Raw genomic sequence first — 17,400 nt, forward strand, 5'->3', positions numbered from 1 at the left:
TCATTTCAGTTTATATTATTTATGCTTTTAAAATTAATGTGTTGCCACCTGTATTTTACCTGATCGTTTAAATTAATTAATTAAATTAAGTCTGCATCGCAATAGCAGACTTCCACTCATTTTCATTTCTCTTCTTGCCCTGCATGTCCCCAAAATCTGCTCTGGAGGATCCCCCAACTCTCTGGAGCAGACTTTGAGGGTGTACATAGGGCTGCAGGGTGGAGAACAGAAAAGTGAAGTCACATTGCAAGTCCTTTCTGCTCACTCACAGACAAAAAAAAAAAAAGAATATTAAAAATGAAACCTCTTAATTAATAGTGGACAGAATGGCCAAGGGATTAATTGCCTAATTATTTTTTACTTGGTTGACAGTTCTATTTAAAAAGTATTACCGTAAATTCCGGCATATAAGACGACTTTTTAACCCTGGAAAATCCTCTAAAAAGTTGGGGGTCGTCTTATACGCCGGGTATGGGTTCGCTGGGCAGCGGCAGTGGGCATGCCCAGTCGCCTAATACGCCGGAATCTACGGTAGATGGGAAAACCTATATAACAGGAACCTGGAGGTAAGGAAAGATAGGAAAAACAATATATAAATTATAATTTCACATCAAAATCTGTAATTTGAACAGTTCAGGTTTTAAAATGTAACAGTTATTCTGCTCATTTACATGTGATTCACCCCATCTGGCCAGATTCTATATCTCTAGTCTCCAGTGAAGTGCATTTAGGATTGGATTCCTAGAGACTGAACACTACAGTTATCTTTTCTGACTCCTCCACCAGATTGTTTATCTTCTTTAGCCTTATTCAGAAGTTAGACATGTGAGGTGCTTTATTTGAAAAAAAGAGTTGCCAGTACACCCACCCCTCACGCCTTTGCCTGCCTCCTCCTCATCCACCACTGCTTCCCACCCACCGCCACCCCCAGAGGAATTTTGGCGTGACCTACCAAAGCAGGTCTACCACAAAATGGTGCGGCTAGAGCGGCCCACAGAGCAAGGAAGGGAGGAAAAAGAAGTGTCGTTGTTCTAGCCACACCACTGTGTAGTGGAGCACACCAGTCCTCCTCTACCACAAAGTGGCGTGCCTGGAGCGGCCCACTAGTCAAAGAATGGAGGGGTAAGAAAATCGGCCGCTCTTGCCGCGCCACTTTGTGGTAGATCCACTTTGGTCCAAAATGGCTGTGGGGAAGCGGTGGAGGAGGAGGCGGAAAAGAGGTGGCGGTACAATGTATTGCCACATACCGCCTAAAAAAAACAACCTTGACATGTGAATGGGAAGCAAGGTTGTGCTGAATATCTGAAAAGCTCATGCACCAACTTTGTGTATGCTGAGTATTCCTGCCTCCTGGTGTCTGAGCATACAGTGCAAATATATGTTGAGACAAAGCCTTTGTGTGTACAGTTGTACATGCAAAGAATTCAGCACAATCTTGAACCTCAGTTATGAGGGGTTCCAGATCACATGGAAGTCAGTTGTGTGCACAAAGGCTCCATCCGCACAGATATTTGTGCTGTATGTGTAGATGCCAGAGGGCAGGGCTAGTTGGTGCACATGATGTTGGGGGCAAGGCTACTTGGCACAGCCTTGCTCATGCGGTTTCATGTGTGAGCAGAATTTATGAACAGTGTTATGTATTGTATTCTTTAATGGACTTCATATTGAAAAGCAGCAGCTTTCATTCCTAACTGCGGCTTGCTATCTCTTCCTGTCTTCCTATCGTGATATATAAGCGTCTTTCCAGATAGTGGTTCTGCATACGAAGAATTAATTCTGATTGGAATTGGTGTTCATTTTTTGTTTATAATGTGTTGAGAGTTTCAGTGGGGAGTACAGCTGAAAGTAAAGAACCTCAGCCTGGGCTTAAAAGTCCCACCTAGACTCACTGTGTAATCAGAGGTCAGCCCAAGTACCCTGTCATTAAACTTGCATCCAGTAAAAAATGATTTTTTTACTGCTAGGAGCCAGGTGAAAACATTCTTCTTTAACCAGGCCTTTGGCTGTTAAAAAATCTATGGACTTTTAAATGTGTTTGCCTGTGTGAAGATGATGATGATGATGATGAATAGTATTTTGTGTTTTTATGTTGTTAACCACCCTATAACCTTTGGATGAAGGGCGGAATATAAATTTAATAGTAATAATATTTTTCAGTCAACACTTGGTTCTGAAACAGTCCCTGAATTTGGGATACGTGTGGCAGGGTTCTCTCTCTTTGCCCCAGGTTAGAATATCACCAGCTGGCAGTTACTTGTAATGAAATTTGGTGTTACAAACATCAGTCCTTTTTATAAGCATTTAGAGAACCTTTAGCCTTTTATATGATTATGTAGGAATCTTACCACAGACTAAAAATTGTTGTATGAAAACTAAATAAACTGCTTCTCTCTTATTCTTTATATCTAGCTGATTCTTCCTGCATTCCTTATTTATTTCTCTTCTATTCTTACCTTCTGTGAGTAATGGGACAAGTGGGTACTTTGTGTTTTGCTCTCCTGCTTTTTTTGTTGATTGTGAACTGTGGCTTTCAGTTACTATACCTTTATGCTTAGTATTTCATCTTCCCTTTCCTAGTGTTACATTATATTTATGTTACAAATTTTAATAATACTATGATTCATGCTATACCACCATTTTCAGACCAAAGTCTGGTCTGGCTGTTTCAAAACTTTGCCATTGAAACAGTATTTGATGTTACCCTTGTAAACCCTTTTGCTGCTTATCCTGCAATAGGTTTATTGCCATGGAAAATGAATTTGTGACTAAGCATGAAAAATGCTTCAATTCTGTTTTTTATTTAGCTGTGGCTTTTATTCCTGCTTCAGCAGTCTATTTGGTAATTGCTAATGGCTGCATGAAATTTATTTTCTTATAGTTCTCTGTTATTAAAGTGTTGCCTAATATGTCCCCCAATAGAGTCAAGAATGGAGGGCTGGCTTTCAATACCAAACAAAGGAAATATAAAACGTCATGGATGGAAGAAGCAGGTATACAAGAATTCTCTTTTCTTTTGAAGCATAAGCCAAATCAGATATTAAATTATACAGCTTACATCCAACACATGGGTAGAAAATGTTTGATGCTTACTAAGACACACACACATGCTGAAAAATAATTGGTTATGTAAAACCATTTATGCTGTACAAAAAACAACAACCCAGGCCATCTAGTTATCATTTCTTCTATCTGCATATTTTTGAAAACAATTTAAACTGAGTAAGAATCAGTATATATGCATCATTGGTTTTTATCCTAATTTATTAGTGATTAACTAATGTTGTCTCTGGGGTTGTTCACATGTCACCCCCAATTTCAGGCTTGTGCACTCCATGCTCCCTATCTTTCATCCTTCCCTTCCTTGTGTTATCCGAGTTTGAGTGAGATATGGCAACTTATCCTTTGCCCTAACTAGGATCAGAAGTCAAGCTATGATTTTGCATTACACTTGAACAGACTCTCTTTTTATCCAGAGAAATGACGAGGTGGATAGAATTGCCTTTTATGTATTAACAGTCTTTTTCCTTTCCCTCTTTTTCAGTATGTTGTGGTCAGCAGCAGAAAGATTTTGTTCTATAACGACGAACAGGACAGAGAACATTCTAATCCATCCATGGTATTAGATATAGAGTACGTACCTCTAATATCAGTTTGAGATAACAAAATTTTTTCTAATTTAAAAGGTTTAATTTTTATGGGTCTTTAGATACAGAGATACATTTTAGTTTTTGTCAGACTGGATAGGCTCAACTATTCAGAAGAATGGTTCACTTGAGCATGTTGAATCCTTTAGTGAATAGAGTGGCTCCATCATTTCTACAACTTTTATATGTTCACATGTCACACCAGATTTTCATGCAGTAAATATGTTTGTGTGAACGTCAGATGAACGCCCATTAACACCACTGGATACACTTCTATGATCCCTGATCCAGCTGCATCTTCCTGTTACATATACTCTGTTACATATACACACACTTCTCAATAATTCTTTATTTTGTAGGAAAGGCAGTAACGTTATGTACTTGTAGCAAAATGAATATTGATGTTAAACAGCAGGGAAATTAGTTTTGATCTAATTATCTGCTTAGTTGTGATATAATTATTAAAACAGTGCATTGTTTATTTGATTTCAGAAAATTGTTCCATGTGCGACCAGTAACACAGGGAGATGTCTATAGAGCGGAAACTGAGGAAATTCCTAAAATATTCCAGGTAACGGCAACTGCCATATATTGATTTGAACATAGTTTCTTTAAAAAACTTTGTCAACTTTGAAGAAAAATGTATGAAATACTACTATATGCCTTTCTTGTTTTGCTCAGATTCTATATGCCAATGAGGGCGAGTGCCGAAAAGATTTGGAAGCAGAACCAGTTCAGCCACCAGAGAAAACAACCTTTCTGAATCATAAAGGTCATGAATTCATCCCAACATTATACCACTTTCCAGCCAACTGTGAGGCTTGTGCCAAGCCCCTCTGGCATGTATTTAAGCCACCACCTGCAGTAGAATGTAGGCGATGCCATGTTAAGTGCCATAGAGATCACTTGGATAAAAAGGAAGAATTAATTGCACCATGTAAAGGTAAGGTGACTATATTTATATTTGAATCATAGAATCATAGAGTTGGAAGAGACCACAAGGGCCATCGAATCCAACCCCCTTGAATTCAGTGCAGTTCTATCACAGGGGCAATCCAAACTAGGTTGATTAGATTATGGGTTGTATCTGGTACTCTTCATGTGTAATTCCACTGGCTGAATGGGACTTCCATTTTTTCTCCTCTTCTTGTGCCCCCACCCTCAAATCTGTCCTGGAGGGTCCCCCAAACCCCCACAGCTGATTTTGAAGGACATCCAAGTGCTTGTGTTTATATGTAGTTTTATTAAAGGTAATTTGAAAATATATTGAAATATGCTGAGTGACTTTGTAACTGTTAAATCAGTAATCTGCTTTAAATTGATTAACCAATTAAGCAACTAAGTAAAGGTAAAGGGACCCCCGACTGTTAAGTCCAGTCGCGGATGACTCTGGGGTTGCGGTGCTTATCTCGCTTTACTGGCCGAGGGAGCAGGCATTTGTCCACAGACAGTTTTTCCGGGTCATGTGGCCAGCATGACTAAGTTGCTTCTGGCGAAGCAGAGCAGCACATGGCAAAGCAGAGCAGCACATGGAAACGCCATTTACCTTCCTGCCGGAGCGGTACCTATTTATCTACTTGCACTTTGACGGGCTTTCGAACTGCTAGATTGGCAGGAGCTGGAACCGAGCAACGGGAGCTCACCCCGTTGCAGGGATTCGAACCGCCAACCTTCTGATCGGCAAGCCCTGGGCTCTGTGGTTTAGACCACAGCGCCACCCACATCCCTAAGCAACTAAGTAGTGCAGTTTTAATTTTGAAAGATCTGAATTTCTTTGCTGTAAAGTATGTACCTAAGTGCTACCAACCATAATACATTATTTTAAAATCATATAATTGTAGAATTGGAACGAACCCGGAGGGTCATCTAGTCCAACCCCCTGCAATGCAGGAATATCAACTAAAGTATCCATGACAAATCACTACCTAATCTCTTCTTAAAAACCTCCAGGGAATGAGAGGTGTTTGTTCAATACTTTCATTAGCCAACCAGTGGTGATAATGTTTATTTTATTATATGTTGGTTTTATTTAACAGTATTCTTTTTTTCTCATTAATAGTGAGTTATGATGTAACTTCAGCAAGAGATATGTTGTTGTTAGCCCCCTGTCAAGAAGATCAAAAGAAATGGGTTTCTCATTTAGTAAAGAAGATCCCCAAGACACCACCATCCAGTTTTGTTCGTGCTTCCCCCAGAACTCTTTCCACAAGGTCCTCAGCAAATCAGTCATTCAGAAAAGTTAAGAATGCGTCTGGAAAAGCTAGGTGAGATGTGAATGGACTAAGTTTAAGTCTGTCTTTCTTTTTTAAGAAGGAGGGTCTGCATATGAAATAACTCACCTATCCAAAGATTACTGTGTTGACTAGATTCACCTCTTAGAAATCTGATTAAATCTGGTTCCTAGTTAAGGGCATTTACTAACGAGATATTGTCTTTTTAAATGCAGCTAATCTTACTTTACTTTTCATTTAACAAGCAGCAGGAATTCATATCGATGTAAAATGAATTATTAAAGTCATTTGAAAATTCTAATGCCTTTTGAGCAAATTGTTCTATGATGGGATTTAATTTTAAAAATAAACATTCAGTTTGTGAACATAACATACTTATAATTTTTATATTTGTAAATATTATGAATATAAAAAATTCAGCACACTAAACCAATTTTAAGTCTTTAAAATAGACATACCAAATCTACCTTACCCTTCCATCTATGCCTTTCTAGCTGATTGTAACTTGCTGTCACATCAACAAAGGAACTGGTGGAAGTTGGGGAGGTTCAGAGTTTTATATAAGCATTTATTTTTCAGTATAATCAACTGGAATTCTTCATGTACCTATGGTGATGTTCATTTTTACACAAACTTCTCTTAAAAAGAGGAATGCACATGTTAGTAGTACCCTTAACATGCATTGCACCAGGTTTTTGCTTTATTGTTGCCTTATATTTTGCCTTGTATTTGGTTACTTATGGAAGTTTAATCTTCAGTATTATATATCTGTGCCCCTCTTTGCTGCATTATTCCACATTCTGGTCAAAGTTCTCAGCAAAGTATCCTGATAAGTCATATCATTGATGTTGGTAAATATTCCTCCATGTAATCCTTAATACACTGTGTTTTATTTCTAGCATGCACAAGCCATTTATTTAGCCCTTTGTGAGAAAGTGCTTTCCAATCTTTAATACTTTGCTCTTTTTTATGGCAAAAAAAATATTTTATGTAAATTTTTAAAACCATAGGTACATGCTTTAAATTGACAAATGTAAAAACTCAGAAATTCAATAGTAGAAAAATCAGCCTTCTCTCAAAAGAAAGTAATCCACCCCACTGTGATTTAACTGACAAGAAATCTTTGCTTCTCCTTGGAGTATTCAAATGGAATGACTTCCCAGGAAAAATAACACAGTAGAAACTAATTACACTGTAGAAGGCAACACATTTAAATGGGGATAATATTGGGGATGTGCACTGACCAGAGGATTTGTTCAGACCCTGATTCAGCACTTCAGAAAACGTCCACCTAAGTCCAAAGTACTTTGGAGGGTGCCCAAGTTGTGTCAGTTCCAAGTCTGCGCCAGAAAAAAAGGCTTCATCATCTCTCCCATTTGCTATTGAGAACTCAGAAAAGAGCTCTAAATTGGGCAGAATTTGATCAAGGTTTTAGGTGTGCATGCCTAAAATCCTGTGGCAGAAACAATCCTGCAAAATCTTGTGAGGATAACTGCAGTGGTTTTCCTACAGGTGGAATAATTACATTTTTAAGGTGGTGTAAGAAAGCGATTACATTAGTATTCCCTACTGTGGTGGACAATCAGGGGTGTATTTATCAATCCTTTTGGGATTGATTTTGGAGTGGGGGTAGGGACTACAGGGGATTTCCTTTCCTCCCTGTGGTTTTGTTTGTGGGCACTACTTCACTGCACACAGAGCTGGAATCAAAATGTTTTGCTTGTGTGCCTGCCCAGTATGCTGGGATATTGTACTTTCCACACCCCAAGCCCTCCATTGTTGCCTCCTAAGCTGCTATTGTGTATCTTCTTCCAGCAAGAGGAACGGGAGCTGTCTGGTGTAATGCCCTTGAAACTTGCCCCCACTCAGCTTTTTTTTGCAGTACAGGCAGATGGCATAGCTGGGATCCACCGTCATCTCAAAATTATCCCAGATTATGCTCTGCTACTTTCTCCTTCTTATGGTTCTGCCAGCCTTGGAGAGGGTGGGGGAGAATTTGCATCTGCTGTGTATGTTGTCACTGCTCCTGCCTGCAAAAGTTTCAGCTTCGTGGGAGAATAATTCTTCTAGGCAGCACTGCCTCTACCTCTTCCATTGCCTCAGTGGGAATCACCATGTGGTTTTCTGCCAGCACCAAGTACGTGCCTGCTGATCAGACATGTAAGGGTGTGGCTATGTTGAATGTGTCCATTGTTCTGCTGCTTTGCTACCTGTACCCTTTAGCCCAGTAACACACAACAGTATGTATGTAGAAAAGAAGCACATAAAAATGGAAAGCACAGAGTGAATTGAATCCAACTAAATCGTTAAATCCATTGAAATAAATGGACATGAATGATGTAAATCCATTTATTTGAATGAATTGGTTGGATATGGCTTGTGGTGATACAGTGTGTGCTTCTGGAAATCACTAGTACGTATGATGAAAACAGGCTCAAAAGGACAGGAAGCAACCATAAACAAATATGGAAAAACGGGCAAAATCACTTGAGGATGGGCACATACGGGGGGAGGGGGGGAGAGAGGTACTTAAATTAAATTAATGTGACTTAAAAGGAACTGCTTTTCTCATCTTTTGAGTGACTGAAAGTGTTCAAGTGGGTTTGGCCCCCCCTACTGCTCAAAGGCAGGGAACATTGAACTTTAGAGGAAGTAGATGGTTTTCTCCTTAGGCTTCAGTTTGCTTCATGTGCAAGCTTAAACCCCCCCCACACACACACAAATTATACAGTAACACAGAAACCACTGCACGAGAAAACGCTCACTAACTGAGTACACAGCACAGCATAAGGCCAACCTTAGGACAAATACCTTTCAGGTGGGTATTTAAGGTCTTCAAGTAGGATGTTGCTGTTCATGCCCTTTGACCACAAGGTGGCACTAAACTCTCAGACCTGCCATTCAGGTAGGAACCATGAATTCTCTCTCATTCCATCTCTTTTATCTTTGTGTTACAGCAGCTTTGCTTCATGAGTGCCTTATGCAGGCAGTAAGTTGTGATTGTTGTAACTCATCTGCTCATTTTGCTGCCTAAACCTTAGAAATCATATGATCTCAGTTAAGTTTAATTACGAGTTTCAATGTTAACTTTTTCATTTAAGTTTCAAGCCTACTTTCTTCTAGGACCAAATATGTTTGCCCTACTCATTTGTCTCCCTCATTTCTGACACTTTCTTATATACATCTTCATTTGTGCTTCCCTACATTGTACTAGAGGTTTTGTATTCTTTAGCTAAGCTCCTATATGTGAATGGCATGCCTGGGAGCATGTATGATTTATATATGATTACATTAATGCTGGAAAATATAGCTTATTTCAATATAAAATATATCATATAAGTTTTCTGATTTCTGGGAGAGAAAAAACAATAAAGATGTGATTTGGAAGCAAAAATATATCAGCTAAATATACTGCTGAGTCAACCACTGGAGTATATAAACATAGATACTAAGCTGTGCCAGGATCAATGCTGGCATTCTGTATAATTTTTGCACATTCATTCTAGTTTTACATCTTTTCTTCATTATGTACCCTGAATACTGATCTTCATCTTTCTATATGTACCTGTGAGTGCATATATGTCTTATATACATCATTTAGCCAGATAAAAAGCTACGCAGCTTCACTTTGTCAATTCATATTCATAGCTGTTTCTCCCTTACCACCATTGTCTTTGGAGGAAATTCAGAATGTTGATTCATTTTAACTAGAGAACTTTGTGTTGTCCTCACCATTTCTTTATAAGTATTTCTTGTCCTATTTCACTGGGATTCACAGTCTTTCTAGTCATGGACAAGGGTCTTCAAGCCTGAAATCATCTGGCACTGACCCTAGTGATAGGATTAGCTTGCTTGTTTCATCTCTTAACTCTGATTGCTATTAAACTAGCTTTAACTGTAGTAGAAATTTTCAGAAAGGGCAGAAATATAATTGAAGTTTAGAGACCATTTTCATGTTTTCTCATTCCGTTAGGTTGTTATTTATCAACATCCATTCAGACAACTTGAAACATTCAGAAAATCACTAGTAGAAGAAATTGAACAGAAATGCTCTGATCTTGCTCCACGAGCAATTCAGTATTGCTGAAGTCAGCAAGATAGATTTAAATGCATATTTGTTTGGAACTAGGGACTAAGATACACAAATACTGGATGGAAATATGAGGCTGTATATTAATTTTAAAAGTAAGACCCCTAAAACATTTTTCTTGCTGGTTGCTCCTATTGAACATCCCAGAATATACTAGGCTGTGGATGGGGTTTATTTTATTAGCATTGTGTTATGATGCTTCTGGTTGTACAATTTTGCTATGGCTGCCTGAAGTTTAGGCTATCTTGAGCATTTTGAGAGCAGGGGAAGAAATAAATACATGTTTAGAGCTAGTTAATACATTTTAGTTTTGTAAAATTAATTTCATTCTTCCTGGAGCTATTTTAATATCTGTTTATTTCCTTGTCAGTGATTTTTATTTTCTGATGGATATTTCATTCCTTATTTCATTTATTTAGAATGATGTTATAATTTGTTTATAAATACTAAATATGTGAACAGTAAGAAAAGATACACTGTATATCATTTATCAGAAATGCATATATTTAAATAGAAGTTATGCAGTGAACAGTTGACTCAGACAGAAAATAATATCTCTTTCTTCAAAAACAACCATGATCTATAGTTTTAGAAATGCCAGTTCTTTTAAAGATTTTCTTTTATTGCAAAGTAACTTGGCTATACTTTTTGAGCCTTCATCTGTGAATTTCATTGCTTTGGTCCTGAACATTTAGAAATTAGAGTCTCTTTAATCCTTAATTGAGAGGCATAAAATTTCCATTTAAGTAGAAAAAAGGGGAATTTTCTTCTTGTTAAAGCAATTCATTTCCCCCCTCTTTCTTTCCACTGTTTTATTAGAAACTTTGGTCTAGGTCTTCCCTTTTATTTGCTATTAGCATTCAGATCACTTCTCCTAGTGCTCCATTTTTCGTATAGAGTGCACAGTGAGCCCTCAGCACATCGAAATAGTCGTGAAATGTTCATTTCTAAATTTCAATAGGTCAAAGGAGTATGGATCTGTGGGGGACATTACCCATTCAGAAAACTCAAGTTACTGGTGAGTAGCCTTTGCTTTTGAACCCACTGCTACTTGTCATGTGACAGTAGTAAGGAAGCAGAATTGCTTTCTTCTAGTAATGAAGAAGGAGCTTTCTTAGAATGAGAAAACTATATTATTTCTCAGATTGTCATTTTGGAGATGTCTGTGGCTTTCTTTCTTTGATCTTGGATATCATTTGCTCGGATTCTTTGTCAGCTCTACGCTTTCTGGTCTTGATACTGTTGGTAACAAAACAGTATGCATATCCTCATAACACAATTATGTTGTGTAGAATATGCCATGGTGGTGGAATCCATTCTTGGAATAAGTACATTTCCCTCATGTGCTCTCTAACACTTCTCTATTCTGATGGTGAAGGTGTAGACTTTATTATCCACAACAGCCTAATTTGAGAAAAGTCTGTGTTAACTTTGGACAGTGCTAAATATATTCATTTCCTAGGTAACCAAAAATCTTCAAAACAAGGGATTGGTGAAAATATTCTCATTTGATGGCAGTTTCACAAGATTTCTTTTAATTTTACTGCCCTAATATATTTCCTAGAGAGAACAAGTAAAAAGTATATTCTGCTACATCTTTCTTTATTATTTGTTAGTCAGATTTAGCCTGCTTTTCTTAAGGAAGTCCAGAGCAACTTACATGGGGTTCCTAAGCATTCTCCCATCCAAGTACTAGACTTGTGCATCCTCATGTCACTTGTTGGATCCAATATTTTATAACCATAGATGTCCTTGACATGTATTTCACATTCTTGATGTTAAGTAAGTTTGCATTATAACTACTGCTCTACAAATCAGGCCATCCCCAATTCAAATCTTATCCCAGTAGCAATAGAGGTAATTCAGTTGGTAGAGGATGAGACTCTTAATCTCGGAGCCCCACATTGGGCAAAAGATTCCTGCATTGCAGGGTTTGGATCTAAATGGCCCTTTGGTCCCTTCCAACTCTACAATTCTATGGTTCTATGGATCTTCCATGAATTCACTAGGTGGCTGAAGCAAGATACTCTTGAGTCTTATTGCAGGGCTGTTGTAAGGATTAGAAATGATAAGTAAGCAGGCACTGTAACTCTTCCAACGGTTTGGCTTCAACCCCAAAGGAGCACTCCTCCATTGTCTCCTGATAAGACAGAAATTCAACAACCAGCAAAATTATAAGTATTGTTACTTGCCTTCTGCTAGCTGGGTTATGGCTTCTGGTCAAGGCAGGAACAAAAGCTTTGGAAATAGGCTTTTGCTGCCGTGATTCTATACTCCAGTTTGTTTCCTGCCTTCCTCGAGTTCAATACGGTTTGTTGTTGCTCCCGCTTATCCTTCTCAGGCTAGTGTCTGTGTTTTCCCCCTTCTTACTGCCCTTTCCCATCAGCCTCTGTTTTCCAAGATCTTTCCCTCTCTCCCATCAGCTTTGTTTCTGGTGGCTTAACATCTATGAAGCTGCTGTGGTCATCAGGGGATTTGGAGAGAAGTGTCTCTTTTTCTGTAACATCTGAATCAGGAGTGACTGTAGAGGCTCTGGACCACTGTTTGGGTGCAGTAGGGGACTGGATGAGGGCCAATAATAATGTGTGAGAGTGGTTTCTGTGTCTGGGTTTCCTTTTCTGGATGGGATTGCACTTCTGAAGGAACAGGTATGTAGTTTGAGGGTACTCCTGGATCTTTCTGTGTTGCTTGAGGCACCAGGTGGCTTCAATGGTAAGACATATGCACCCGTTTCCAGACCTAGATAGCTTGGCAACTGTGATCTTGGCATTGGTAATCTCAGATTATTGGAATGTGCTCTGAGGTTTCTCTTGGGCTTAGTCTGGAAGCTGCAACTAGTGAATGCAGCGACTAGGTTGTTGACTGGGGCACACCACCAACCCAATAGAACATATATGCTGAGGGAGATGCACTGGCTGCCAGTATCCTACAAACTGAAGTTCCAAGGTTTTGCTTTTAGTATTTAAAGCCCTAAACAGTGTGGGACCAGATTACTTAAGGGACTGCCTTGCCCTATATATCCCTGCCTGGTAACTGGGTTCCTGAAATGGAGCACTCCTGAGAATACTGCATGCCCCAGAAATGTGCGTAGTGTGTACCAAGAACTGGGCTTTTGGTGTTGCAGCTCTAGCCCTCTGTAATGAGTTACAAACAGAAATTAGACAAGCACCTACCACCTTGATATCTATTCATATATTTTGATTTAATAAGGCTTTCCTTGAAGTGTGACCCAGTCAGTTTACGGAATATTGATTGTATAATTGTAGAAATGGTTTAAATTGCTTTTAGTTTAACAATGCCATATGTTCTATTTTATCTTACTGTACACCATTTTAGTAGCTTTTCATTTTAAAGCAGTATAGAAATGCTATTTAAAAAAACAACCCCAAACAAACTTAGATTAGGCACAGCTTTCTGAGTTGTACTAATGAATAAAGCATATATAAACATATTCAGGATTCTGTATTATTTCATTTATGTTGTGATATTAGCAGAAATACTGAATCTACGGAGTGTATAGTGAGGTTTGGGCATAGTTCTTTACATTCAGATAAGTGAATTTTCACATAGTAAGTGGGTGGATAGTGGGACCTGTGTGTGGTTTGCAATTGATAGCAAGGTTTATATTTTTGCCATCATACCGTGGGAATCTGCTGCCAGTTGCAGCTTCTAAACACAAATGCACACAGTAAAGAAAACAAAAACATAACCCCCCCCCCAAAAAAATGTTCAGTATGTACATAGGATAATCTCCACTAATGTTCCATTGTATGCAGAACATCAAATGTAACACTGCCCTAACATGCCTCTGGTACATTAACTCCTGAACAATATTTTAAATATTGTTGACCTGTTAAACTAAACCACATAATGAAAAATGAGGTAATTCTAATGGTGTCTTTTTCTTTTTTTCTTTCCAGTTAACAATATATGCCGCACTCCATGGAATCTGGCTGAGTCTGAGAAAGCTGTGCTTTTTTCCACCATACAGGGCAGTGCAGACTGGTTGTTTGTTACAATGCAATTATCACAGGCTTCAGGGCTAAGACTGCTATTACTCTCTCCTCCTTGCTTTGGCACAAAAAGCACGCTGAGGGTGTCTTATTGCGGGTTTGCCTTAAGATAGATTAGATTAATTATTACTATGTAATGCAAGTAAAAGCAAATAAAGCTTAGCTAGAAATAAGTTTAAACTGCTGCCTTTTTGGATTTCTAAAAAATAAAACCGCCAGCTAATCATGATGGAATGCAGTGAGCTTTTCTTGTATCAATGAGAATAAGAGGACTATTTACCCTGTGGGAAGGATATTTATATCAAGATAAGCACACAAATATGAGTATAGAAAGAAGGTATCTCAAACTGAGAAGGACTGAATTTTCTTTGAAGACTCGAAGTTGTGCAGAAAACAGCAAAATTTGCTTGAAAACAAATATAATCACTTGTGCCTTTTCTGCATTGTTGTTAATGCTAATAATTCATCATGACAGCTCAAGGTGTTAAATATTTTGCTTTACAAAATACTGATTCTGCATATTTGTAAAGGGGGAGAAAATGAGTAATTGCATGTAATCTATGCATTGTTGCCAAGCCATACAGAATTTTACTTCTAGAGGCATTAGAAACTAAGTTAAAACAACCAAGTTTGGAAGCATATTTTGGTACATACTTTTTTCTATAATTTGTATAACATATTGCATTAACAATTTGAAGTGCTAATTATAGCAAATACACACACCCCACAAAATGTATGCACTGTTTGAAATGTAAATTATTGTTAGAACACTTTTAATGGATGTTGCCCTTTTAGTGCCTTAATCTGTTTTACTGCCATGTCAAATAAGTGTAGAAATCTCAAATACCTATTATGTGTCAGTGGTTTTATTGATCAAAGTATTGTAGAAGCTAGTTCCATTTTCATGTGTACAATTTTAAATGAAATTGCCTGTTACCAAGAGAGATTTTAATCATAAGTACAAAAAGTAACAAATGCTTGTACCACGAATTTGAAACACCTAGAACACTTTAAAATTCCAGATAATACAGGAATTGAGTACATTTTAAGCTCTTGCTTTGTAGCAGGAATATTATTGTGGTATGAACAGTATGGCTTATTTTATTTTTTAACCAAATACCTCTTCAGTAACTTATAACAGCTTTGCAGTTGTGTATTAAATAAGAAGCACTGGAAAACTGATTCGTCTACATGACGATTTGCATGTTTAAAGTGGTATTAAAAGCCACACTAATAGATATGTAATAAGCATATCTGTTATTACTATGGTAATGACTCGTGCTCATTTAATACAAAATAAAACTAATTTATGGAAGAACTATTTTGAAAATGACTGTGGTATTTTTCTCCAGAATACACTTCTTAGGAAGTTTGGGAAATTATGATGCTTTACAAACAGATAACTGTCAACATATTTAAATCTGATACAAACTTGATAAATTTTTTTAATTACATTTTTATAATGTCATACTACATTTTAATACAGGGTAAAGTAGAAAAAAATTCATAGGACTTTGAAGAATTTATTTTGATATGTGAATTGTTAAATCCCATTTAGTAAGCACATAATGACTTTCATCAAAAGGAAATTATACCAGGTACACAGCTCTTAAAAGAGAATATTTACATATATTTTAATTTATAATTAAGTCATGATTAGTAGTAAAAACCTGTCAAGCTTATTCTGCACTCTTTGGAAGTCAGTGATCCTGTGCTATCCCTAAACAGAAGTAGCACGGACTCTTAATTAGTTGATGAGATGGGGATGGCCAGAGAAGACTGACAACAAATTAAGTGTTGGGTTGTAGCAGGGGAGACCATGAGGAAGGTCAGAATTGTTCAGGAACAGATTTTCTTAAATCGGGCCTTGAGGAAGGAGAGAAAAATGGTTTGAGGAAGGGAAAGGAAAGACGGAATGGAGGGCAGCATGGCATAAGCTGCCAAAAGCAGCAACTGGGAGGGAGAGACAAAGGAGAGAAGGCAATAGATGAGCTTGTGACAGCCACGGAGTAAGAATTGGTGTGAGAGGGAACATGCAAGAAGAGGTGGAGCAGAGAGGTTGACCACTGTAAGTTCTTAAAACTGAACAGGGAAGCAACACTGGAAATAAGTGGGGGCTGATATGGCCAAAGTGAAGAAAGGATGAACCCACCTTAAGGAGAGGAAAATGGAGAAGGCCAGCAAGTGATTTGGGCAGATAGTGATTTTGGTGCTTGCTTCCCCTGGTTCAAAAGGTGCGGGTTTTTTATTCTGTTTTCTTGATTAAAGTTGTATAATTGTACACTGTTTCCATGAAGATGGATAGAAAAGAAATGTTTATTTACAGATGGGTATAAGCATTACCTGTAAATGTGCAATTTACAGCCTTTTTGCCAGATTAAAAATTTTGGTAGAGGGGATGAGGGGTGCCTAGGAGGGAGGATAAGAGAGTACTCACAACCATATATACATATGGTAGCTTAATAGCAACAGAACTAACATAGAATTTGATAGGAGAGGGAGAAGGGTATTGATGCAGAACAATACTGATCCTTGCTGAAAGCTATGTGGTGACATTTCATGAGGGTTCACCTGTTACATTCTGGAGAATTATGCCTAAGCCCCAAATTTAGGGTGCCCAATTGGTTTCATCTCCAGGGCATATTGTTATATTCAGGAATCAATTCCTATGGTGGGTAGGTGAACCTGTTAAAATATTGATTCCTGCCCAGTTCTGAATTTGGTATCAAGCCTCTCCACCACGCAATGTCATTATATTGTGAGTTAATGTTCCCATTTAAGTTATGTATTGTATCAAGATCTGATATATTTTCTCAGTATTGTTTGTTTTCACTGTGCTGTTTTGTTCTCTGGTGTTCCTCAACCCATATGTATATATCTTCTACCTTATCAGTCCACTTCATGAATCATTTGGAGTAGCTGTTGCCTGTAAAACATTATGCTGCAATAAACCAATGAGTCTGTAAAATGTCATACAAGTTCATTATCATTTCTTTGGAATGCTATGGCTACTATTGTGAATGAAGTGTGTTCTCAATAATCAGAACAATAAACATCTGCTACGTATACGGTAATTCTTAGAATATAAATTTTGTAGGGGAAAAGAAAGTATGGAATTAAGAGAACAATTGGAAAAATCACCTATTGATAAATATTCATTGGGCCTAAGAGACAGAAGGAAGAGATGGACTAGAGGAAATTCTTATATTGAGAGAAGGCTGTTGGAAGATTTAAAGCTGGCAGTTCAGTGACTCCAAGACTTACTGTGCTACCTACTCACAGTCAGGTGCATGAGGTGGTCACAGGATTACTCAGTGCTTTTTTTCTGGGGGGTACACGGAGGTATGCATACCCCTAAACATTTTGTGAATCTTTGTACTTTTGTCCATTTACTGTATTTATTTTCCCCAATTTGAACTATA

General features: G+C 37.9%; 1 protein-coding gene across 3 annotated transcripts in view; it reads left to right on the plus strand.

Moving 5' to 3' along the window:
• ROCK1 (Rho associated coiled-coil containing protein kinase 1) overlaps nt 1–16,956 on the plus strand; it is a 58,072-nt gene extending 41,116 nt beyond the window's left edge. The window contains exons 28-34 of one of the 3 annotated variants that reach the window (XM_083449942.1): nt 2,920–2,990; nt 3,542–3,630; nt 4,137–4,215; nt 4,326–4,587; nt 5,704–5,908; nt 10,927–10,983; nt 13,886–16,956. In XM_083449942.1, coding sequence (XP_083306068.1) covers nt 2,920–2,990; nt 3,542–3,630; nt 4,137–4,215; nt 4,326–4,587; nt 5,704–5,908; nt 10,927–10,983; nt 13,886–13,889 — 767 coding nt within the window. In that variant the 3' untranslated portion in view covers nt 13,890–16,956. Of the gene's footprint in view, nt 1–2,409; nt 2,478–2,919; nt 2,991–3,541; nt 3,631–4,136; nt 4,216–4,325; nt 4,588–5,703; nt 5,909–10,926; nt 10,984–13,885 lie in introns of those variants that run through there. The other 2 variants (XM_083449943.1, XM_083449944.1) reach the window with 2 other exon arrangements.
• Nucleotides 16,957–17,400: the final 444 nt, after the last annotated feature.

Source organism: Podarcis tiliguerta, assembly GCF_965153285.1.
Source record: "Podarcis tiliguerta genome assembly, chromosome: 7".
Taxonomy (NCBI): Eukaryota; Metazoa; Chordata; class Lepidosauria; order Squamata; family Lacertidae; genus Podarcis; species Podarcis tiliguerta.